Genomic DNA, 25,324 nt, shown 5'->3' on the forward strand with positions numbered 1-25,324 from the left:
TTCTAACAGGCTGGGCGCAAGGCCCATGGAGGCCCTTTTAAAAATATACGATGCTAAGTGCATCTCCATAGCTACATATGGTTCATCTCTATGGGGGTTTGTTCATCAAGAATCGCTACAACGAGTGGAAAATAAGTTCTTAAGAAACCTTCTTTTTGTTCCCCAGTCTACCCCCACTTACTCGATTTATAAGGAGGTGGGCTTAGACTATGTAACAGATAAGCTCGTAACAGATAAGCTCGGCTTAGCACCCCTAATATGTTGGTTGAAGACATGGCTTAATCAAGAATTATCTCTTAACCATGTTATCCTGCAGGATGTTATGTCCCTGGATCATATGAATAAAATTCCATGGTTGGAGTATGTAAAAAATACTTTTTCCAATTTAGGTCGTCCCAACCTATTTGCTCTGCCATCGTCTATTAGGAAAGAGGATATTAATTGGACTAAAAAACACTTTATGGATAAGGCGAGACTGGCCCGTGAGGAACAGGAACTGACTAAAATAACAGTCAGATCACACTTTATGCTGTTATCCTCCCCATCCCTGGAGCCATATCTCACTATTGTTACAAAGCCCTTCCATAGATATTTGTTAATCAAATTTAGATTCAATTTAATCCCCTACACCTTAGGTTGTTTTCAGACGTGGAGCAAACCGGAAAGGGGTCCGCCGTGTAAGTGTGATGACTTTTCCACTCAGGACACTATGCACTTTATGATGTTTTGTAGTTTTTATAGGGCCCCAAGAAAAAAATATTTGTTACCCATTTTAACAGAAGCCGGTTTTGTCCAAGTTAGGCCAGCGCTAATTTTCTTGCAGCTTCTTGGTAGTACCCGCATAATATTTTCTGTAGCAAGTTTTTTGGTTGCAGCACAGAGAATTAAAACAAAGAAAAGGGCAATGCCTGTCATTGGGGAGCGCGATAATTGAGCATTGTGTTTACACTAATTTGCTCTATCATGCACTTTCTATCTGAATTTTTGTATTTGTATTTGTATTTTTATAAGCTTGCGTACTGCTGACTGTATCCCGAGATGAAATGTTCAGATTACTATATGTGAAATGTGTAAATACATTGTTCTTGTATGGATGTTTTAATATCCGAATAAAGATACTTTTGGACTTGGTATCCCGATCTCAATTCATGATTTGTATTTTTAACCTGTACATACTGTTGTTTTATGGCTTTTATGATTTTTAACAAATCGAATAAAGTGTATTTTGACTGACTGACTGACTGTGCTGAGTGTGCTCTAGGCACAGGTAGTGGCTGAATGTTATTCACTGTTCCCAGTCCCACTGCCTCCCTGATTCATAAGACATGGCATTCAATTATGCCAAGTGCGATCTAGGAGAAGGAAGTCGCTCTTGGCCAAACCTTTTGTCAAGTTAATCTGCCCATAAAGCTCTCTGGCTTTGAGCACAGGGTGTATGTAGACTTGTTCCTCCCTCCACCCAACCTCAAAGATTCCTGTCCCCAGAGCCTGCGAGATACAGGTAGTGACATTAAGCTGCCCTGCCCTCCCACTCCGAGAACCTGCTGCACTGTTATTAAAACAGGTTTTTCAGGTATGTAGCATGCATACAAACTGTTTATTTGACAGTAGCTCACCCATTTGGGTTGTGCCTTTGCGCACTCCTGAGGGCATATTTACAAACAACTCACAGTTCCTAATGTTTTTGCAGTCAGTCAGTGTTCTATGGTTCTAGAACTGGTTTGCATGGGTCATGAACTTGAGAGATGTTGCTCAGCAGATTTTGACTTTAGAGTTAGTACAAGATAGTCGTAAAAAATATTCCCTTTCAAATTACTGGATTAATTTACTGTGAATAACTGGACGGTCTGTTCCAGTACTAGCTCCTGACTTCATGCCAAGATTGATGTAAATCTGTCAAACATTGTTTGCTTTGATGGAGAGCATAAACTCCGGAAAGTGGAAAATGCACCCTTTGGAATTTCTGAGACTTTTCACCCACTTGACCAAGCTGCACAAGATTTTAATGAGAAATTATAGGATTTAAGCACTTTTCAAAAGTAAGTGTCCTGCAGAAATGGTGTGTAAAAAAACCCAACCTTTTTCTGTTGACTAACCAGCTTAACTATGGGCGCAGACACTTTAACTCCATTTGTGCTACATAGGTTTGTGTGTGCATATGTATAAAATATGACCTTGTAAATATTTGACTCATTTCCATCCGGATACATATATAGTTTCCAAATTTGTCCGGGGGCAGTTACTCAAATTAAATTGGGGTCTAACTTAATTTTAATTCTGAAGTGCATTGCAACAAATAAAATACATGCCAGGTGAGGAAGCAATCCTTAATTTTACATGAAATAACTTTAAAAAAGTATTCAACGTTAATTTATTTAGCTTCTAGGGTGAAATGTCCCTGTGATCCTACCTGAACTTCACATTTTAGACTCTGGACCACAGCTTTTTAAATCAGTTGAAACCTGAAAGTATAATGAAAGTGCTAATTCCCATACCTTACCAAAGCTTGGATAATGATTTCTTGAAACAGCTGTGCCTCATGGTTTGTTCAGGATAGAGCATGAATAAGTAAATAGTACGATGTTTGCTCCATTTGCACTCACAGCAAGAGTCGTTTTGCTCTCTCTTCAGGAAAATGGTTGGCTTGTCAATCAATGGACAATCAAATTCTGATATTTGGAGCCCAGAACAGATTCCGACTGAACAAAAAGAAAATCTTCAAAGGTCACATGGTAGCTGGTTATGCTTGTCAAGTTGACTTCTCACCTGACATGAGGTAAGTCATATAAATTGTTGTCATATCAGTAGTTTCACCAGCACAGAAATAAGGAAAGAACTTTTGCAAAAGACTGACCTATGAGGTAGATTTTTATTACAGCAATGGCTTCACTGCCTATTATTTCTATATCTTCTTGATGCTATAGATGCTAAAAACCTCTTTAGGTCTTTTGCAGTGTGATTGGCAACATTTCTTGGACTCCATGAAAGAAATGTTTTTAAACCATATGACATTTATTAAATAATTTATTTTAAAGTATTAGTGAATTTTCTTGTTATTTCTAGCAAGATATGAAGCATCTAACTGCATTGAAAGCTTGAATGTCATAGACTTATTTTGTTTTTATTTTTCTTCCACTCTCATTTTTGTGGTCTGGCTTGACAGCACAGCTGTCCCCAGACAATCATGAGCATAATTAGAGGGGGGCTTTGGCTCAGCCCACATGTTGGGAGTCATTGGTGTACATGCTCTGAATGGGCATAAATTACATACGGAAAGATTTTGCGTCAGCAGTACCTCGCTGCGTCGTAAGGTGGCGTCGGTCGGCTCCGCGTTCAGCTTCGTGGTCGCCGGGATGCCAGCTGTTGACGCCAAAGGCTTTGCAGGAGCTGTCCCAAAAGCTGCTCGAAACACCGGCAGTCGGCTCCGCGCCGTACGAGGTTCCGGTCGAGAGTGAGGTCGAGGGACCGGTCGCGGAGCCATCGCCATTCCGGCTCGAGGTCTTCACACTCTGGGTCGGGTAAGTCGGAGCATAAGAAGAAGTCGAAGAAGCATCATCGCTCTTCGACTTCTCCTCGTCGGTCAGGCGATCCGACGAGGCTCGCAGGTGGTGCCACTCCCTCTGCTCCGTGCGCGGAGCCCGAAGGGTTCACTCCGAGCTTCCCTCCCTTTCTGGGACCTGGAGCGACCCCCGCCCAGCTTCGTACTTCTACAAGGCGATGCATGCCATCTTTGGGTGGACCGACCCGCCGGCGCGCCTTCGGGAGCCGCGGAATCTGTTGGGGGGGCATAGGTCTTCGCTGCTGGCAGCTCCGGCGCCGCAGGCCCCCCTTGGATCCAGGCCTAGATCCGGATCGGCTCCGGTTGACCTTATTACACCTCCACCGGCGCTGCTTCTGACGGCACAACTACTGGGCTCGACGCCGGTCAGCCCCCAGGCCGGCGTCGACCCCAGCCTCCTTCCCGACGTGGACACTGAGTCGGACCAGCGTCGCCTGATGCCGGATCCGGTGCTGGGTGGGGTTTTCCATGCCCCTGTTCACTCCTGGGGCCCCTTTCCACCCAATGTGGCATCCAGAGGAAGATTAGGAGGACTGGGAGGGGTCAGGTGACCCTTTAACTGACCAGCATGAGCAGGACTGGAGAGAGGAACTGGGGGGGTGCCAGTGGTCTTGACACTTCACCCGACCTTGGCATGTTGTCTCCTCCTACCATGGCTACGGAGGAAGGAGTGTCTTATGCTGTGGTGTTGCGTAGGGTGGCCGAGGCTCTCAAACTCGAGCTTCCTACTGTGGTGGTCAGGGCTAATCTCCTGACTGAGGTGCTTCAACCAGCGGCAAGCTCTTCGGAGCCCTTGCTTCCGTTTAATGAGGCCCTCACTGGCGTCTTTTTGGGCCCCTGGTCCAGGCTCAACACAGGGGCTCCCGTGGACAGGATGACCACCCGACGACACCACCCAGCTCCGGGCGACCCCACTTTCCTCTCCCAACACCCCACCCCAGAGAGCTTGGTGGTCCAAGCCTTCACCTGCAAAAGCACATGCCCTACCACTCCACCGGAAAGGGAATACAAGAAGCTGGACCATCTTGCGAAGAAAATGTTCTCTTCCACCAGCTTAGGACTGCGGTCTGTAAACCCTGCATGTCTCTTGAGCAATTATTCGCACTCAGTGTGGGATACGGTGGCGCAAGTGCTGCCCCAGTGTCCGGAGGAGGCCTGGACAGTACTCTGCCAGGCTGTCGCCGCCGGGAGAGATGCAGCCAGTTTGCGATTCATTGTGGGACGGACACCGCCGATTCTCTGGGCAGGACCGTTTCAACGTTGGTAGCGCTTCGCTGCTACGCCTAGATGAGGTCCACTCTGGGGATGTCCAGAACACCTTGATGGACATGCCCTTTGATTGCCGATGCCTTTTTGGCGACAAAGCACACAATGCCCTAGAGCGCTTTAAGGACTCGAGGGCTACGGCCAAGTCCTTGGGCCTCTCTTCCCATCCAGCGCAGTCTGCTTTTCGCCCCTTTCGTGGCTACGGAAGGGGTGCCTCGCTACATCCCACCCAGGGCCACAGGCCGCAGCAAGTTACCCAACCTTCGCGCGGCTGGGAATGTGGGAACCAACGTCATGGTTCCGGGGGCCAGCGGGCAGGCCAGTCCACCAACCACCCCCCCACCCCCCCTCTGTAGCAGCCTCCAAACCCTCCTAGTCCAACATTTCAGGCCCATCAAACGCCAGTGTGTGGCAAGATTCACCATTACCTCCCCCACTGGCGCACCATCACTTCGGAGATGTGGGTTTTGCAAATAATTCAAAGGGACTACTCCCTCCCCTTCAATATTACCCCTCTAGCCATGCCAATGCGATACCACCGCATGTCGGAGGATCATCTGGCCCCGTCTCCAGCATGGAAGTTACGGCTCTCTTGGCCAAGGGAGCCATCAAGTGCGTTCCTGTCCCAGAAGTAGGTTGTGGTTGCTACTCCCACTACTTTCTGGTTCCCAAGAAGGACAAGGGCCTGCGTCCTATCTTGGACCTCAGGGATGTGAATCGCTTCCTCCGGAAGGAGAAGTTCAAGATGTTGACGCTTGCTCATGTCTTGTCTGCTCTTGACCTGCAAGACTGAATGGTAGCGTTGGACTTGCAGGACGCTTATTTTCACATCCCCGTCCTGCCGGCCATCCGGCGTTACCTGTGGTTCACGGTAGGCCAGGAGTACTTTCAGTTTACTGTGCTCCCCTTTGGCCTTACCAGCGCCCCTCAGGTGTTCACAAAAGTGATGGCGGTGGTCGCAGCTCATCTGTGCAGATAAGGGGTTTCAGTCATCCTCGATCTCAACGACTGGCTGATGAAGGCGGGCTCGCCCCAGGCAGTCGTCTCCCACCTCCAAACAACGGCTGACATCCTGCATATGCTGGGGTTCTCCATCAATGTGCCGAAGTCGCACCTGATTCCCTCTCAGAAGCTCGTCTTCATCGGAGCGGTTCTGGACACAAAGCAGTTTCGTGTCTATCCTCCTGAATAGCGAGTCTGGGATATTCGGGCTATGATTCCGATCTGACAGCCTCCATCCCGGGTTTCGGTCAGAATGACCCTGAGGCTGCTGGACCTCATGGCCTCCTGCATCCTGCTGGTCGATCATGCCAGGTGGCATATGCGGGCTCTGCAGTGGGACCTGAAGTTCCAGTGGGCGCAGCATCAGGGGAATTTGTCCGATTATGTCCAGATCTTGGAGGGCATTGCTCGACAACTGCAGTGGTGGCTTAGGAACCAGGATTGGGTCAACGGCGGATCCCTCTCCCGTCCACACTGTGGTGACGGATGCCACCCTTCTGGGATGGGGTGGCGACATGGGAGAGACAGAGATCAGAGGCCTCTGGTCTCCGGCGGAGTCTGGGCTTCACATCAACCTTCTGGAGCTCTGGGCGATTTGTCTTGCACAGAAGGCATTCCTTCCCTCTGTCCGGGGAAGAGTAATGCAGGTGTTCACGGACAACACCACCATCACCATGTGGCATTGCAACAAACAGGGCAGGGCAGGATGGTGTTGTGGACCCTATATCAGGAGGCCCTTCGCCTCTGGACATGGCTGGAACATCAAGGCATTTCCTTGGTGGTTCAACACCTGGCAGGTTCTCTGAACGCCAGGGCAGAAGAACTCAACTGCAAGTGCATGATGGATCACGAATGGCATCTTCACTCGGAGGTGGTGCAAGGTCTCTTTCAACAGTGGGGAGAGCCTTGGTTAGATCTATTCGCCACCGTAGAGCACGCGCAATGTCAGCAATTCTGCGCTTTGGCATTTCCAAGGCGGCATTTGCTCGGCTACGCTTCTCGTCGCGAGTGGAGTTGCGGTCTGTTGTACGCCTTTCCGCCTATACCACTTCTGCCCAGAGTGCTGAAGAAGATCAGGCGCGACCGGGCCCAAGTCATTCTTGTGGCTCCGTATTGGGCACGAAGAGTCTGGTATCCCGAGCTGCTCAACATGGCCATCGATCCACCGATCTGACTGCCTCTTCGGGAGGATCTTCTGTCGCAGTAGCATGGGACGGTTCTCCACCCGAACCTGTCCGGTCTCTACCGCCTTGTGTGGAGATTGAGCGGCGGCAGTTGTCGTCTTTCGACCTGCCTCCTGAAGTTTGTGACGTAATCTTGGCAGCCAGGCATCCCTCCACTAAAACGGTATACGCCTGCAGGTGGAACAAATTTGTGGCATGGTGCACACCAAAGGCTGTGAATCCCCTTTCTGCCCCTCTTTCTGAAGTACTCTTGTTTCTTGCCTCTTTGGCCCAGCAGGGCCTGCTCTGGGCACTATCAAGGGCTACCTTTCTGCCATCTCTGCTTTCCTTCAGCTGCCAGATCAGCCTTCTTTTTTCAAGTCCCCGGTAGTTACCCATTTCTTGAAAGGCTTAACGCATCTTTTTCCTCCAATTCCATTTGTTATGCCTTAGTGGGACTTGAAACTCATACTGACTTATTTAATGTGCGCTCTCTTTTAGCCGCTTCATAACTGTCCTTTACGCCTCTTAACTCTAAAAACTGCCTTCCTGGTAGCCATCACTTCCACTAGGCAAGTGAGTGAGCTCCAGGCTCTTTCTTCCAAACCTCCTTTCTTGTCTGTTCATCCGGATAAGGTGGTTCTCAGGAGATGCTCCTCCGTCTGGACCCAAAGCGTGCGCTCTCCTATCTGGATCGCACAAAACAGTTCTGGGTGGATGATCAACTTTTTGTTGGCTACATGGGTGCAAAGGAGGGCCGGGCTGTACACAGACCCACCATTTCTCGATGGGTCGTGCTGTGTAAAAAGGCTTGTTATTCTCTGGCTAAAAAGGAGCATCCAGTTGGGCTACGCGCTCACTCTACCAGGTCTACGGCAGCCACCACTGCCTTGGGAAGAGGAGTGCCTCTAAATGACATCCCTTAGGCAGCTATGTGGGCATCACTGCACACGTTTACCATACACTACTGTCTGGACAGCCAAGTCCGGAGAGACTGCTTCTTTGGCCGTTCTGTTCTCCGGGACTTTCTGGTGTGATCTTGGTTCGCAGACCCACCACCGGGTATTGCTGGGGTAGCTATCCTAAGGGAAGGAATCTATAACTAACGTGTTTCTTTCAGATGCATAAGTTACTTAACTTCAGTAACGATATATCTGTAAGAAACATTAGTTAGTTATAGATTCCTTACCACCCCACCCATCCTCTCCGTTCTGCGAACTGATTTCTAAGGTTAAGGACATCCTTCCAGTGCCCTAGTTTTGTGCACCAGTGGTCAGTGTCTTGCACGGCTCTACGTTTCTGGTGGGGAAAGTCGTGTACAGAACTGACGTCATCGCGCGAGGGCGGCGTCTCAGTAGCTAATGCGACTTCATCCTGGTGACCACGACACCGACAACGAACCTGGATCCGACCAACGCCACCTTCTGACGCGCAGAGGTACTGCTGACGGAAAATCTTTCCGGATCCAGTCTGATGCCTGGGGGTAATTCTAAGGTAAGGAATCTATAACTAACTAATGTTTCTTACAGATATATTGTTACTGAAGGTAAGTAACTTGTGCAACTGCTACAAGGAACTGGCAGATGCCAGTGGTTTGGACACTAGCCCGGTCTATTACCCCTACCATGACTACAGAGAAGGGTGCCTCATTTGCTATGGTGGTGCGGAGGGCGACTGAGGTCTTGTAACTTCAGTTGCAGTCAAGACCAGTGTCGTGACAGAAGTTCTTCAGCCAGGGTCACATCTTCTGAACCTTTACTCCCATTCAATGAAGCCCTTACAGGTTTCCTCCTTGGGGACTGGTCCAAGCTCTGCACAGAGGCTGATGTGCACTGGGGAATTGCCCTCTGTCATTGCCCCACTCCTGGGGACTCCAGTTTCCTCAACTAGCAAAACATCCCTGAGAGCTTGGTGGTCCCTGTCTCCACTCCAGGATCAGTCCCGGCACATTCCCTGCCATTCCACCAAATAGGCAATCCAAAAGACTGGATACCTTCGGTAAGAGGATTTTTCCCTTCCACCAGCCTAGCACTGCGGTTGGTGAACACTGCGTGCTTTTTGGGTCGATACAAACACACTATGTGGGATTCGGTTGCGAAAGTGCTCTCAAAGGTCTTGGAGGAGGCCCGGGCCATACTCTTTCAAGCAATTGCTGAATCAACAAAGTTCACTATCAGATATAACATAACGTGTATTTGTAAAGCACACGTTCACCTGTAGGTATCTTGGTGCTGAATAACAGATGTTTGTTACCCATCTCAATGGTACTCATTTTGTCAACCTCAGATGGATTAAAGGCTGAGTGGACCCTTCAGGATTTGAACCTGTGACCATGAGGTCGAGCACAGGCCCCTGCAGTGGACGCATTAGTCTACTGAGCCACCAGACCCATCTAATGTGGGCCTGACACAACCGACTCGCAGAGCAGAACGACTTCATCGCACTGGCGCTGACACCATGCCTGGCTGAGAACCACTAGCCTCTCGGGTGGGGGGGGGGGGGAAATGTTCAAGCTTTGCTCATGAACATGCCCTTTAATGGCTATTACTTCTTTGTTGAGAAGGCAAACTCAGCGCTGAAGCACTTTAAGGATAGCAGAGCTGCAGCCTGTTCCTGGAGCCTATCCATGGCCCCTCATCAACCCCAGTCTACCTCTTCCGGGGCTACGTTAGGGCCTACCAACAGCGACCTATTCCACCCAGCCACCAAGGCCAGCAGGCTTCCCAGCCCTTTCGTGGCTGTGGACATGGTTCCCACAGGTCACGTGGTTCTACCAGCCAGAGGTCAGGTCAGTCAACCACTCAGCAGCTGCAGCCTCCAAACCCCTTTATTTTGCAGTTTTGCTAACCTGGGCACCTAGTTGGGGCAAAGGGGGGGAGAAAGGGAGCAGGATTCACCATCACTTGCCTCACTTGAAGTCTGTAACATCAGACAAGTAGGTTTTGCTGATCGCCCAGTAGGGCTACTCCTTCCCCTTTCTGGAAACCCATATGCCACCCACTTATGACCAGCCGACGGAGGACTATCTTTCCTTGCTCCATCAGGAAGTGTTGGCCCTTTTGACCAAAAGGAGCCATCAAGAGAGAGCCGGCATCAGAAGTAGGTCGGGATTGATAGCCCTGCTATTTTCTGATGCCCAAAAAGGACAGAAGCCTTCATCCTAGACATCCGAGACACACAGGTGCTCTCGGTGGTACACAGTAGGTCAAAAGCGCTTTCATTTTACTGTGCTCTCTTTTGTGCTCACCAGCGGTCCTCAGGTATTCATGAAAGTGATGGTGGTTGTTGCAGCACATCTGCGTAGGTGAGGGGTTCCAGTGTTCACCTACCTCAACGCTTGGCTGTTATAGGAAGGCTCGCCCCATACAGTCATCTCCCACCTCCAGATTGCGACTGATGAAACACGAGGCTGAAACATATCGACCACCATCAGTGCGGTAGATTGGTAACCAAGATATACTGCCCCTATCTTGTGTACGTGAATGAGGGTTTTTTACAGAACGAAAAACATGACCTGGTACGCAGGACAAGTGGTCCATTCTCCCCCCTTTTTTGATTATTTGTATCTTCGTCTGGAAGCCGAATGGGCCATTTCTTATCCTTCCTTCCTTGATTATACTACATGGTTACACACATTCACAAAGCATTAGTGTCTAGATGGTGAGATCCGTTGGGACGGGCACTTTATCCGTTTAGTCCTGCAGGACTTTTTGATTTGAAATGAAATGAAAGTAGCATTTGTAAAGCTCATACTCACCCATAGGCATCCCAGCGCTAATGGCAGCAACTTAATACTTAAGCGGACATCAAGGGAAAAGATGCGTTTTTACTTTCTTTCGAAAAATCAAGTAGTCCGCCTCTAAGCGTATGTGGGGAGGTAGAAGGTTCCATAGCTTTGCCACATTATACGAGAAGAGTCGGCCCCGCTTTGAAATTTGATTAGTTTCGGAAATCCACCTCCGGGAAGGTATGGTTAGCTATCTATTCTAAGGTAAGATATCTACAGCAAGAAGTCTATATCAGATGAGTTACTTACATTCCGTAACGCTGTATCTAGTAGAGAGACTATCTAACCGCAGATTCCTTACCGACACTCCCATTCTCCCTGTTCTGCTAACTGATTCAGTAGAGTCACCCTTCCAAGGGCCTTAGCCATCCACAACAGTATGTCTGCATTCTTCGTGGCTCCGCGCTTCTGATGTGGAAAGTTGCTGACATCAGCGCCCTGGGGTGGGGCCTTTATAGGCACAGTGCACTATAATTCCAGCGCAGCTGGCCGGACGATGGCTCCTACTAGCATGTAGGCATACGGCTCGAATATTTCCAGTCCAGGTAAGCAATCTGCAGTTTGATAGTCTCTACCAGATAAGGTTATCGAAGGTAAGTAACTTGTTCTTTACAACTTTGAAAGAAAATGGTACCATTGGTCTAAGCTGTCGGCTCAATCCAATTGATAATTCTCTTGTAGCCTTTAAGTAGCAGTAGCTTTTCATTATGTTTCCAGATAAGTCCTGAAGATGACGGGAATTTAAAAATATGAAGGCAGATCTCAGACTTTATTGGGTGACCCTGTGCAGATCTAAAGCTTTCTGGCAAACAATACTGGAGAACTTCAGGATGGCTACTGTATCCTCTTAGATACTCCCAAATGCCAAGCCGGATCCTACAGGTGTGGTAATTATGACTGCTCCAACCCTGATGGCTCCTGTCTCCACAGGTTGTAGCCTTGGCACCACTGATGAAATCTATGCCATCCAAGATATGACACCCTCCCTGCAATTTGTTTGATGGAGACTGTGACCCGGCTGCCTAAAACATCTTCACTTGAAGCCACTCTTTGAGCCAATATGGAGGCTGCATTGGAACGCCTTCATTATGATGGTCGTTATTCAAGCAGCAAAAGAAAGTTTGGCCTGTTTTGATGATGAACACCTCCTTAGGGCCTAGAGATTTGCCTGCATGGACAAATTAATCGGGTACGACCCCAAATTTCTAGTCAAGGCGAATGAAGACTATGGCTTGTAGAGGATGATGATTTAGAGGTTAAACTCTTTCCCTATGATACCTGCAGATACTGGCCTCTTAGATTTAGAAAACACAAGTGGCTTGGCTTCATCTACAGAAGAGGACATCTCTTAGCTCTCTGAACCTCCTTCAGAGGAAGCACTTTCGGTCACTATGGTGGTATGAAAAGCAACACAAGTGCTTGAGTTTACTTTGCCCACCACTGAGACCAAGAATAAAGGTTTGATGGAAATCTCTTTAGTTTCAGAGCCTGTGCTACCTTTCAACAGGGCATTAGTAGAGCCTATAAGGTCTCCTGGGAGAAGCCCTTCTTAGGCCCTGCAGTCTCCAAATTGCTCGACGAGACGTGCCTGCTCCCTACAACCCAAAGGTTTTGTCTTGACAGGTGGTGCTACCTAAAATGCCTAGCAGTTTACCTGAGCATATGAAAAGTTCCTTTTTCGGGTTGGTAAGCAATGGTTTGGATGCTTCCAAACAGATCGTGATGTGCAGTCTAAATTCTGCAGAAATCATTGTAAGATCCATGAACCCAGCTATCATGTTGAATTGCCGCACTTGGATTTTTTTCATTGACGTTTTTGGGAGAAGTCAAAGTGAACCTTAGGGACATGCACCTTGATATGATGCTTTTCATAGAGTGGATGACTCCATCCTGTAATGCTTTAAGAATAGGCAAGTTATTGCTCACTTGCGGGGCCTATCCTTTGCCATTGCCTACCTTTGTAGCTTGTTCAAAATTCTAAACAAATGTATCCATCCTTTATCGCAGGAATGGATCTAGAGGACGCATGCCAGCAGTGGCACTAGACTCTGCCATATTCTGCAAGCTCTTCTGCCTCAAAACCCCCAGACTCCGACTAACCCTTCCACCTCTCACCATCATGCCCATACACCTACACCATTAGCTTTTGGTGGGCATGAGCGTCTTCCTTTCTCCAGCCATTTGAGAGTTTGTCATGACAAATTGCTAGGTCATCCAAGGCTTTACCCTTATTGACCTCCCCAGACCACCTTCATTCCATCTGGAAGTGTTATCCTGCACATGCCTTGATTTGGCCACCTAAAGATAGGGCCATAAAGGTGGTGACCGTGAAGGAAAAAGGGCACTGGATTTACACTCTTTTCTTCCTGTTCCTGAAGAAGGACGAAGGTCTGTGACCAGTCATAGGCGTTCATCTATTGAACCTTTTCATTCAGCAAGACAATTTAAAGGACAAGCCATATATTGCTGGCCCTTAGTGCATGCAGGGAATATAGGTTGATGTCACTGGAGCTCCAGGATACCTCTTTTCATTTGCTGATCCTACCCTGTCACAGGCACTGCCATGTTCCACTATGGGGTCTCACCATTTCCAGTTTGTAGTTCTGATATTTGGATTTATGACTGCTTCACAAGTATTCAGCAATATGATGGCAATGGTACCTGCACTACTGCGGAGTCATATATCTCCATACTGCGAGAACTGGCTGGTAAAGTCAGTCTCCTGCACTGGACTGATTGCTGGACATCTTCAGTGCACCAGAACTCTTGTTCACTACTTAGGTTTCATGATCAACACTTCTAAGTTACATCTTTCACAGATGCATATATTAAGTTACCTTGAAGCTTTGCTGGTCACAATTATTATGAAAGCTTTTCTCCTCCTCAGAGGATTGCAGATATGTCGGATATGATTTCAAAGTTTCTGGCTCAGACACCGATCTGGTTCTGAAAGTGCTGTGCCTGTTTGGCCTTATAGCTTCATGCATTCTATTGGTTTCCTATGCCAGATGGTGTCTGAGAGCCCTTAAGTGGTGCCTGAGGAAGTAGTGGCTCCAGCATGAGGGGAATGTCTGTGCTCCAGCTGCTCTGGAGCACTCCTCTGGGTGACATCACTCTGTGGGGCCTTTGGTCTGCTTCAGGGCAATACCTACACAAAAACGTGTTGGAACTGCCTGTGGTTCATCTTGCTATGCAGGTCTTCCTCCCTTTATTTCTGGGAGAGTGTCATTCAAGTTCTCTCCAACAACACCACCCTTACATCAACAGTGTTGTCGTGTCATGCAGCCCTCGTTGGGAAGTGGACCGAGTGACAGGGTCAATTCAGGAGAGCGACACACTTTGCAGGCACTCTCAATGTGTGAGTGGATGCTTGCCATCTCCTCCCTTGGGATGTTTACTACTAGGAGCTTCATCCCGATATGACAGAGGTAATCTTTTCCAAATAAGGCTGTCCATGAGTGGATCATCATGCTAAAGCCCAGAACCGGAAGAGTCTTTTGTTTTTATGCCATTCACTCCCCTCTTAATTGTTCATTGCGATCTTAATCTTGTTTTAGCTTTCCTTAGGGCATCTCCAGTTAAACTGATATGCAATTGCCTGGCTCAGCTTCAGACTCTGAAAAACGTCTTCTTGGGGGCTATGGCCCCTGTGGTTGGTGATCTTAAGACCCTTTTCGTCCTTCAGTCATTCAGTCTTCTATCCCAAAAAGTGGTTCTTCATACTAGTCTGACTTTTGGTATTTGCCAGTCCGTCACTTTTTCATCTTTCTTCCATGTTTCTCCTCTCATCAAGGAAGAGGAGCGATTGCATAGGTTGGACCACAGACATGCAGAGTCTTATTACATCCACAACATAGAGTGGATGATGAGGTATTTTTGGCTTAAGTAGTGCCAGAAATGGCAGAGCTGTGAGGAACCCCACCATATCCATTGGTCGTCCTCTGTATTAAGATCTGTTATACCTTGACTAAGAAGGAACCTCCGGTGGGCATTCATGCCCTCTCCACCAGGGTCATGACTGTTTTCACTGCTCTCCAGAGGCATTCTCATAGTTGACATCTGCCGGGCAGTCACACGGTCATTCTTACATGCTTTGTTAAACACTGTTGCCTCACAGTTTAAGCACAAAGTCATGGATACATTGCCAGTGGTCGTTACATGACTTCCTTGGATAATCAACACTATTGAACACCACCTGTTCGAGGAAATAGCTTTGGGACTTCTCTATAACGAGTGTGATCTGCAGAAAAATGTATCCATCAAAAACAAAAATGTCTTGCCTTTAGTATTTTTATTTCTGCTGGGTAGATTATCTTCCTGCAGATTACACACTGCCCTCACTCCCACTGTTACTTATGGCAGTCATATCATATTCTGTATTGTTGCAGTCATTGACTCTCCCTTGTTTGCTCTCCCCAGGCCTCAGGGGGTGCAGAAAAAGCATCAGGAACTGATGCAAGTGGGTGCCACACACTTCGATGTCTTCACATCCTGTGTGGGTGGAGTTATGGTTGACACTATATCATGTTATCTGGTGCCACTGTAAAACATGATGGGGAAAAAGTTTACAGATCGAGTCTGGTGCCTAGAGGATATTGATTAGATGAAGGAACTGCAGGAAGGTAATGCATCCAACAGAAATATTGTCACTGAAGATAAAGGTTTTGTTTCCACAAGATTCATCATTGTAATCTTTTCACCCTTGAGTGACGTGTGGTTCATAGGCTTACAGTGATCTGCCATCACTTAGCATCAGATGGTTAAATTAATTTCCAAACACTTTTTAATTCACTCCTAAGCTGGCAAATCATTCTAAGAGTATATATCTACAAGTAAAGTTATTGGTCAGAAAAAAAATTACCATAGGGCATGAAATTATCACAATTTTGTCTCATAATTAATTCAGCTTTCACAGCAATGCCATGTCTGCTTAGTTTAACTTCTCCTTACTTTCATGTTGTTATTGCTAAATATCTTATTTTGGTTTCTTTTGCCATTAGTGTGTATGAATCATTTCTTACATACGGATACTGCATTCTCCAGGGCACGTTAAATTCCTAATCTACTATGATTATCAGCAGCTTTTCTATGTGGAAAAGCATAAGAATGTGGTTTCATCACATCAACATAGTTTTGACTAAACAGGTTCAGCCATATTTTTGAAGAAAGGCAGGTCCTAACCATGGGTGGCGCTATGAGCTATGCACATATCTTTGAAGGTGATACGTCTGGCCCTAGGCAGTCACTGAAGAGAACCTACAGCAGGCAGGGCATGAGTGACATGATTCTACGGTTTACATGCCTTCTTGCGTTTACATTTTGGATTTTCAGATGCTTGATTGGGCTAGTTCAGCTGGCATAGCACTAAACTGGTGGCGTCTTATGCCTTTTTGCAAAATCCTAAGTATAGCAAGATTATGTGTAGGCCTTTCATCGTATGAAACTATCCTTTCGCAACTTAGTTCACCTGAGGCATTAGGGAAAGGTTTGAGTCCATGGTCACTTCTAAATTCTCCATTTGTCATCTTGATTTAATCCCATGTTGCAATCATTGTATTGTATGTGCCCCTACCTACGCTGAACCCTGTTTGCGTGTCGGAGAGCGAGCCATCCTGTTCAATATAGGATGACAGCTGAAGCGAAGTTGTTCTTTGAGTCAGTTTTTCTACAAGCGGACCATTGTTGATCATGCCTTAGTTGAGAAAGTTTGTAAAAATAAAATTGTTAGGTATAAGTGACTTTGGATAATTCCAGGATTTTACCTCAATTACTGAGGATGTAAATCTACAGAAGATATCTTAACAGAAGAAACATTATGGTGAGTATTTTTTCATGTTTATGATACATGAAGAAATGTATTTGTTTAATCTATTTGCCGTATTATATAGCAGGTGCCAGACCTAAAAAGGCACGGGAGTGCTTTACGCGCTTCATTTGTTGATTTCATACAGATCAAAAGAATATCAATCGGGAAGACATTCAAATACCTGGACAAAGAGTGTTTGTATCAACAATAGAGTGTGAGCGCCGTCTGGATGGAAAGTATATTCTCAAAAGTATTATGTCCAAAATGGTACTTTTTGCTAAGTCCTTTTGATCCAATTGTATATCAGCTCTATTGTCCATTTAATCATAAGAATATAAAGATGAACAACTGGTTCAATGTATCTTTCATCAAATGGTTCATATGAAGACAGCATGTTGATTGTTGGTGTGATGCAGTTACAGAAAATAGGTGCTTTTCATAACCATGATTATTGTTCAGATTTTTTGTTTGGCTGAAAGCTACATAGTATTGTCAGCCCAGCCTGATCAATTTGTGGGGATGTTAGCTAGGGGTTTCTTTGTGGAGAGCTTTGCATGTAATTCGTGCAAGCTTACAAATGCTTCTTTTGGGAGCTTTTTGAAAGTGATTCTATGTGATCATATTTCCTCTTCCCAGTGACTAAATAGGCCACTGCATAGAGCGCTGCCATAGAGGAAGGCTACCTGAAATTTGGATATTCCTAGGAGTACCGAATAGGGCTTGGCAGATCTCTCTCATCCAGCTCGATTAGCCCTGGGGCAACGACGGATAGAGCGGGTCCCCCTACACCCGAGCGAGGTTCCAGGGTAGGTGAGGTTCAATCCCAGATTACGTGGGGTGATGACTACACCTTGCGATCTAGAGGATTTAGATTGTTCCAGGTTGTATTATCTTCTGTAACCCCATACATGGTAGATATGTGTGGTCACTTTCACGCTTAGAAGTGTATTGTTTGCAGTAGCATGTTTTAGTGCAACATAGGTCCTGACGAAAGCCGTGGGCAGCAAAACTCGGATGGCTGAAACATGTTGACCTTCACATAGCAGTCACCTGTTAGTACTGCTATAACCTTGTTACACCCTTTTAATCAAGGTGTGCAGAGTACTTGGAATATTAAGGTTTATCCTCTCTACACAACCTTTTTTTAGCTTTCACCGCTTCTTTTTCTTTGCACTGCACATTACAGGATTATTATCCTTGTTCATTATAACTTTCTACACCTGGTGTTTCTCTGGTTAACACTAACCAGTCTGATTGAGCAATAGAGCTTCAAACTAGCGAGGCAGTCCCCATGATCAAGGGACACACCTCTGCCAATAGTTGGATCACCAGATGATATTAATTGATCATGAGAGCTACTTTTCTCTCACTATTTGCTCTGTCCTTCGAGTACGATTGATGGTAATCCATGCTCTGCTCTTGGCTAGTCTTGGTTTGTTGCACTTTGGTTCAGTTTCTCTCACCATTTTTGTGCTGTCTGTCATTAGACCCCCAGTTCTTGTTTTGTGTGTATCATATTTCCTCTTCCCAGTGACTAAATAGGCCACTGCATAGAGCGCTGCCATAGAGGAAGGCTACCTGAAATTTGGATATTCCTAGGAGTACCGAATAGGGCTTGGCAGATCTCTCTGCTACCTCTGATTGAGTCACGTGCTTGAACTATTTGTTCAGAGTGAGGGGTTTCATACTTTGAAGTGGGGTAGTTATGGAGCCAGAGTGGTGAGTGAAGTGGAGCCATGGTGAGTGAAGTGGAGACATTGCCTGTACATAGCCTGGCCACACAGCCCCACAGCGACAACTTGCATCTAGTTTGAGTTCTTCAGAATATTCTGTCCGATAAGATACATTTAGAACAATGCCTCCTTAGGAACAGAAACTGTGTACAGTAAAGGGTGATTTATTTTGAATTGATTTACTTATGTTCGAGGCATGTGGGCTGCTGAGTTCATATCTGTGCATAGATCGCCGCCTAGTGTTGGGTCCGGATGTTTGCACGTTGTTGTCCTGGAAGAGTCTTCGAAGTATCCTTGGATAGGTGACTCCTCCCCTGGACTACAGTGCGCATGGGCATCCTCTCCATCCTCAGATTGTTTTTTTCCGCCATTGGGTTCGGATGTGCTATCTTAGCTCAAGTTAGGAAAATATTTGGTCGAGGCCAAAAGGCCTTTAGTTCGCGTCGGTACTGTTTATCGATCGGGTTTCGATAGCATTTTGTTAGTTTACTAACTTTCCGCACCGACTTCTTTCGCATTTACCTGTCCATCGACTACTTCGACGATGGAATCCAGGACGCCATTCAAAAGGTGTCCGGTATGCAATGCGACGTACCCACACATCGACGTCCATCCGGTGTGCAACAAATGCCTTTCGCCGGACCACGACGAATCGACATGCATGGCCTGTGCCCGGTTCCGTTCCAAGAAGACTCTAAGGAACCGAAGAGCGGCGAGACTCGAGGCGCGGCACGCGGCACCGGCCCCAACAGACATCTTCGACGAGGCCGACGTCGAAGAATTAGAAGTCATACCCTCCAGTCCCGTTTCCGAACACGACCCCGGATCGGACGAGGGCGACGAGTCACTCTTCCACAGAGGTGAAGACGACACCGAGGTAGGAGACGACGAGGAGGCCTTAGGGGCCGAAGAGAGTAGCTCCAATGATGAACAAGGCCTACCTGTTCAAACCGAAGACACACCAGCGCCACAGCCTTTGGCTCCGGTCGAGGGATCGCCTTCAGGCCTTACCCGAGACCCATCCCGTAGTTCTTCGGCCCCGCCCTCGGGCCCGGCCTCGGACGTCCAGCGGCAGCCATTGCTGCATAAGCCAGCTGGTTTCCCTACCACAAAACCGAAACCGAAAGCTGCTCCGGTTCATACGAAACCGAAACTGAAAGTGGCGCTGGTCGGATCGAGGCCTTCGACGCCAGCGCAACGCGTCGGCACCGACCGCACCAAGAGGGACTTCGGTGCCGAACTGGAAGCGGGCGACATCGGAGTCGACAAACGGAAAAAGGCCTTCGGCACCGAGAAACCTACTCGGCTACCGACGCCAACGACACCGAGGGCAATGCCGCCTGCTTCGCCTCGCGTCGCTCCCTCGACGACGCCGATGCCTCACGTATCGAGGACGTCGACGGTGATCTCCACACCTCGACTCGAGGACCCGCCGGCACCGAAAAAATCCACGCCCGGCTCTACGAACCTGCCCGGTGCCAAAGCCTCAAACACGCCCCAAGTGCGGCCTGCTGCGACGCAAAGCAACAAAACCACGGCGGCCCTCAAAGACCCGTCGGGTTCCGGCCCGATCGGAGCTCCAGCAACCTCTACGGGGCCAGCCAACATTACCTTCGGCTTGCCTCCGTCAACAATCCCGAAGATGTTCCAACTCAGGACACCGGTTACCCAGACTCCGGTTCCACCGGACGAGACGTCTCCGTCACGTGTCATCGACGCCGACACTGGCAGGATGATTCTCCACAACCGAAAAATAACTTCGGAACCGCCATTGGACCCTTTCAGGATCCCACTAAAAAGGAAGCTGCCTGTGGAATCAGAACCTCTCCTTTATGAACCGTTCCATTCCTCATACCAGAATCCACACAGGTTCTCCCCCACACGCTCCGACACGGATGCATTGGAGGACTACATGGATGACCAAGCACCCTACCATGTAGACACAGACCCTGATGACCAGCAGGACCCTGATCAAACTTGGGGCGACCCTGCAGACCCCAGTGCACCTCTCGATACACAGGACCCACAACTCTATGGGGCAAAAACATCTCCCACGGAGGATACTGCGGCGTTCAACGCTCTTATTGAACGTGCTGCAAATAACCATGGGGTACAGCTTCACTCAGATACCATCGAGGATGACTTTCTAATGGACACTTTTGCATCCTCAGAAAGACATGTAAAAACTCTGCCAATGCTGAAGGGGGTCCTCAAACCAGCTAAGGACATTTTCAAGGAACCCACCAGGGCACGAGTCATAAACCCCAGGATTGATAAAAAATACAGATCAGCACCTGGGGATCCTACTTACATTAAAGGACAATTGCCACTCGACTCCATCGTCGTAGCGAATGCTCGCAAGAGGGCACACTCGCAAACGACAGGTGACGCTCCTCCCCCGGACAAAGAGTCCAAGGTGTTAGAGACCTCTGGCAAGAGAGTTGCCGCCCAAGCAGCCAACATATGGCGCATAGCCAACACTCAAGCGCTCCTTGCTCGCTATGATAGAGCGCACTATGACACACTCGAGCAAATATTCCAACATCTCCCTGACCAGTTCAAGGAAGGCGCAGAAATGCTCATCAGAGAAGGACAGCTACTCACGAATGCTTCCATCAAGTGTGCGCTAGATGCTGCAGACACGGCTGCAAGGGCCATAAACACAAGCGTCATGCTGCGACGACATGCCTGGTTACGAATCTCAGGATTCAAGCCTGAGGTACAAAACAATATACTCAACCAGCCTGTCAACCCCGACTATCTATTCGGGCCAGAGGTTGACACCACCCTTGAAAAGATAAAAAAGGACACGGACACTGCAAAGTCCATGGGCGCTCTCCAAACTCAGTCCTTTCGGAGCGGCTCCTTTCGTCGCCCCGGAAACAAGGGAGCAGGTAGAGGACAGGGGTCACAACAAACATATAACAAAGGCAATACACAGACCGCCTACGATAAAAACACCCGGGGTGGATATCGTGGCTCCAGTACAAAGGGCAGAGGACGCGGCTACGGCAACACCAGGTCCTCCCCCAAGAACAAGCAGTGATTCCCTCTCCCTTCCTCCCGACCACATAACACCTGTCGGGGGAAGGCTACAAAGGTTCCTGTCCACGTGGAACTCCATCACCACGGACAGGTGGGTCAAAGATATTGTAAAATACGGTTACTGTCTGGAGTTAACCTCCACTCCACCCACAATACCACCAAGAAACCGTCCTATGTCCTCAGAGCACTTAACGCTCTTACAGGAAGAGGTGCACAGTATGCTTCTAAAAGGCGCTATAGAGGTCGTACCCATCCACGAGCAGGGTACAGGGGTGTACTCCCTCTACTTCTTAATTCCAAAAAAGGACGGGTCACTCAGACCTATATTAGACCTGAGACCCCTGAACCAGTACATTCTTTCAGAGCACTTTCACATGCTCACTCTACAGCAAGTCCTTCCGCTTCTCAAGCAGGGAGACTTCCTAGCCACACTGGACCTCAAGGATGCGTATTTCCACATACCCATCCACCCCTCACACAAAAAATACCTCCGGTTCACTGTTCAGGGGCAGCACTATCAATTCAAAGTCCTTCCCTTCGGCGTGACAACAGCGCCCAGGGTTTTCACGAAGTGCCTAGCTACAGTGGCAGCACATCTACGGAGGCAGCATATACACGTCTACCCCTACCTAGACGACTGGCTCGTTCAAGCGAAGTCAGCCCAGCAATGTGCCAGCCACATGTCCCGCACCATTCACCTCCTCCACAGTCTGGGATTCTCACTAAATTACCCAAAGTCCCATCTCCACCCCGCACACGTACAACAGTACCTAGGTGCGACTATAGACACTCTGGCGGCCACAGCTCAGCCAAATTTAGTGAGGATCAACAGCATACAACTGCTGATCTCCAAGTTCAAACCCAACCACTCACTTCCCGCGCGAGTGTTTATGCAGTTGATAGGCATGATGGCCTCCTGCATCTTCATAGTCCCGCACGCGAGATTACATATGCGCCCGCTTCAGGAGTGCCTAGCACGTCAGTGGAATCAGGCTCAAGGACAGTTGAAAGACCTAGTGTTGGTGAGCGGTCGGGCATTCAACTCTCTGCATTGGTGGAATCCACAAAACCTTTGCAAGGGCCGACCGTTCCAAGAGCCTGTTCCGCAAATAGTACTGACAGCGGACGCGTCTCTCCAGGGATGGGGAGCTCATGTACTCCACTACACAGTGCAGGGACTATGGACGACACAACAGAAGAAGATGCACATCAACCTTCTGGAACTGATGGCAATCTTCCTGGCCATGAAGGCATTCAAAGTACATCTGTGCAACAAAGTCGTGTTGATCCGGACGGACAACATGACTGCCATGTACTACATACAGAAGCAGGGAGGAACACACTCTCCACAGTTGTCTCATCTGGCTCAGAGCATGTGGAAGTGGGCCATTCAGAGGAACATGTTCCTCATGGCGGAACACCTCCCTGGCAAGGACAACCAGATAGCGGATCTGCTCAGCAGACACAGCCACCAGATGCACGAGTGGGAGTTACACCCATCAGTACTCCAACCGTACTTCCAGCAGTGGGGTCATCCAGAGATAGACCTATTCGCGACAAGCGAAAACGCAAAATGCCAAAGCTTCGCCGCCAGATTCCCACATCCGCAGTCGCAGGGCAATGCGATATGGATGAACTGGTCCGGCAGATTTGCGTACGCTTTTCCCCCAGCGCCGCTGATACCGCTGGTGGCTCGCAAACTACGACAACACTCCCTGACACTCGTCCTAGTTGCTCCCACGTGGGCACGCCAGCCGTGGTACACCACCTTCCTCGAACTTTCCGTGGTGCCGCATCAAAGGCTGCGGATCAAACCCGCGCTGTTGACGCAGAACCATGGAGAGGTTCAGCACCCAGATCCGCAACAGCTGAACCTGGCGATCTGGCTCCTGAAGTCCTAGAGTTTGGCTATCTCAACCTGCCACCTGACTGTATGGACATCATCAAGGAGGCCAGGAGACCCACTACCAGGGCTTGCTATGCAGCCAAATGGAAAAGGTTCGTCATTTATTGCGGTAATAATGACATCAACCCGCTGGACGCATCCATCCACAACATCATCTGTTACCTCTTACACCTATACCGATGCAATCTGGCGTACACCTCTATACGTGTCCATTTGACCGCAATATCAGCCTATCTGCAAACTAGGCAGCACCTCTCTCTATTCAGAGTGCCTGCCATCAAAGCATTCTTGGAAGGGCTCAAACGAGTCATTCCACCTAGTCACCCACCGGCTCCGATGTGGAACCTCAACTTGGTCCTCACACGCCTGATGGGTCCACCCTTTGAACCTCTACACTCATGCGAGATTCAATTCCTTACCTGGAAAGTGGCCTTCCTAGTAGCGATCACTTCCCTCAGAAGAGTTAGTGAACTCCAGGCACTAACCGTTCAAGAGCCATTTATTCAGGTTCACGCCAACAGGGTCGTACTACGTACTAACCCCAAATTCATGCCCAAGGTAATATCGCAGTTCCACATGAATCAGACTATTGAACTGCCCGTTTTCTTCCAAAACCCACAAACTGTTGCAGAAAGGGCACTACATACACTAGATGTACGGAGGGCCCTCATGTACTACATCGACAGGACTAAACCATTCAGGAAGACAAAACAACTGTTCGTTGCCTTTGCCCCACACCACAAGGGTAACGCCATCTCCAAAGCAGGGATAGCCAGATGGATAGTTAAGTGTATTCAAATCTGTTATCAAAAGGCAAAACGCACATTAACTATTCCACCACGAGCCCACTCAACACGTAAGTTGGGGGCTTCCATGGCCTTCCTAGGGAATATTCCCCTGCATGATATATGCAGAGCAGCCACATGGTCCACTACACACACATTTACAAAACACTATTGTGTAGATGTGCAGTCAAAACAGCAGGCAGCTGTTGGACAGGCTGTTCTCAAGACACTTTTTCAGACCGCTGCAGCTGGCACGGGTAGCCGCCGCTAATAGAGGGCACTGCTATGTATTCTATGCACAGATATGAATTCAGCAGCCCACATGCCTCGAACTGAATATGCTACTTACCAGTATGCATCTGTTCTTGGCATGTAGGGCTGCTGACATTCATATCGCCCTCCCTCCTCCCCGGCGCCTGTCGCAGCTGCATCTCTCAGAATTACTGCAAGCATGGTCATCACTTTCTGTATCTACTCCATCACTGCCACAATGGCGAAAAACAATCTGAGGATGGAGAGGATGCCCATGCGCACTGTAGTCCAGGGGAGGAGTCACCTATCCAAGGATACTTCGAAGACTCTTCCAGGACAACAACGTGCAAACATCCGGACCCAACACTAGGCGGCGATCTATGCACAGATATGAATGTCAGCAGCCCTACATGCCAAGAACAGATGCATACTGGTAAGTAGCATATTCATTTGCTTCGTTATCCTCCAACTTTTAGAAAAACGAGTGATCGGTTATTACTTGGAGTTTCGCAGGCTGAGTCTTACTTTTTAGCTAAACTTACTCTGGTTAAGGGCCACTCGGAAGATTGAGACTAAGATGGCGGTATTTAAAACAGTGTTTAAAAAATCAATCTAGAGGTGCATGACTGAAACAAATAGTACAGTTGAGGGCCTGTCTCAGAGGCCCTCATCTGTCGAAAAACTGTACAGAATTATGGGAAAGGTTTAAGAGCCATGTGCTTATTCATCATTTACCAAACTAATGTTTAAGATGGAAACAATAGAAAACTAAGACTAAGCTTCAAGAATCCGAATCGTGCAGCTATAGACTTTAACTGGGACAGAGGGCCTGCCTTCTGAGGACCGACAATTTAATCCTGCTGCTCCTTAAAGGAGTAAAGGGTGCTGCAGGCACAGCAATGTAAATGAATGGAGCATCTACCTCTGCTGTAGAACTGGGCTGGAATTTGACACAGTTGAGTGACTCTAAGCAGTAAGAATGAGTAAGTAGGGTAGTGGTGAAGAAAGGAGGCGTAGTAA

At 48.2% G+C, this 25,324-nt stretch overlaps 1 protein-coding gene across 1 annotated transcript in view; it reads left to right on the forward strand.

Annotated features, from left to right (window-relative positions):
• Nucleotides 1–25,324, forward strand: part of CDC40 (cell division cycle 40) — a 386,639-nt gene that overhangs the window by 353,942 nt on the left and 7,373 nt on the right. Inside the window, exon 14 of the mRNA XM_085611551.1 lies at nt 2,632–2,776. Within this exon, the coding sequence (XP_085467677.1) occupies nt 2,632–2,776 (145 nt within the window). The remainder of the gene's footprint in view (nt 1–2,631; nt 2,777–25,324) is intronic.

This window comes from Triturus cristatus, chromosome 6, assembly GCF_964204655.1.
Source record: "Triturus cristatus chromosome 6, aTriCri1.1, whole genome shotgun sequence".
NCBI lineage: Eukaryota > Metazoa > Chordata > Amphibia > Caudata > Salamandridae > Triturus > Triturus cristatus.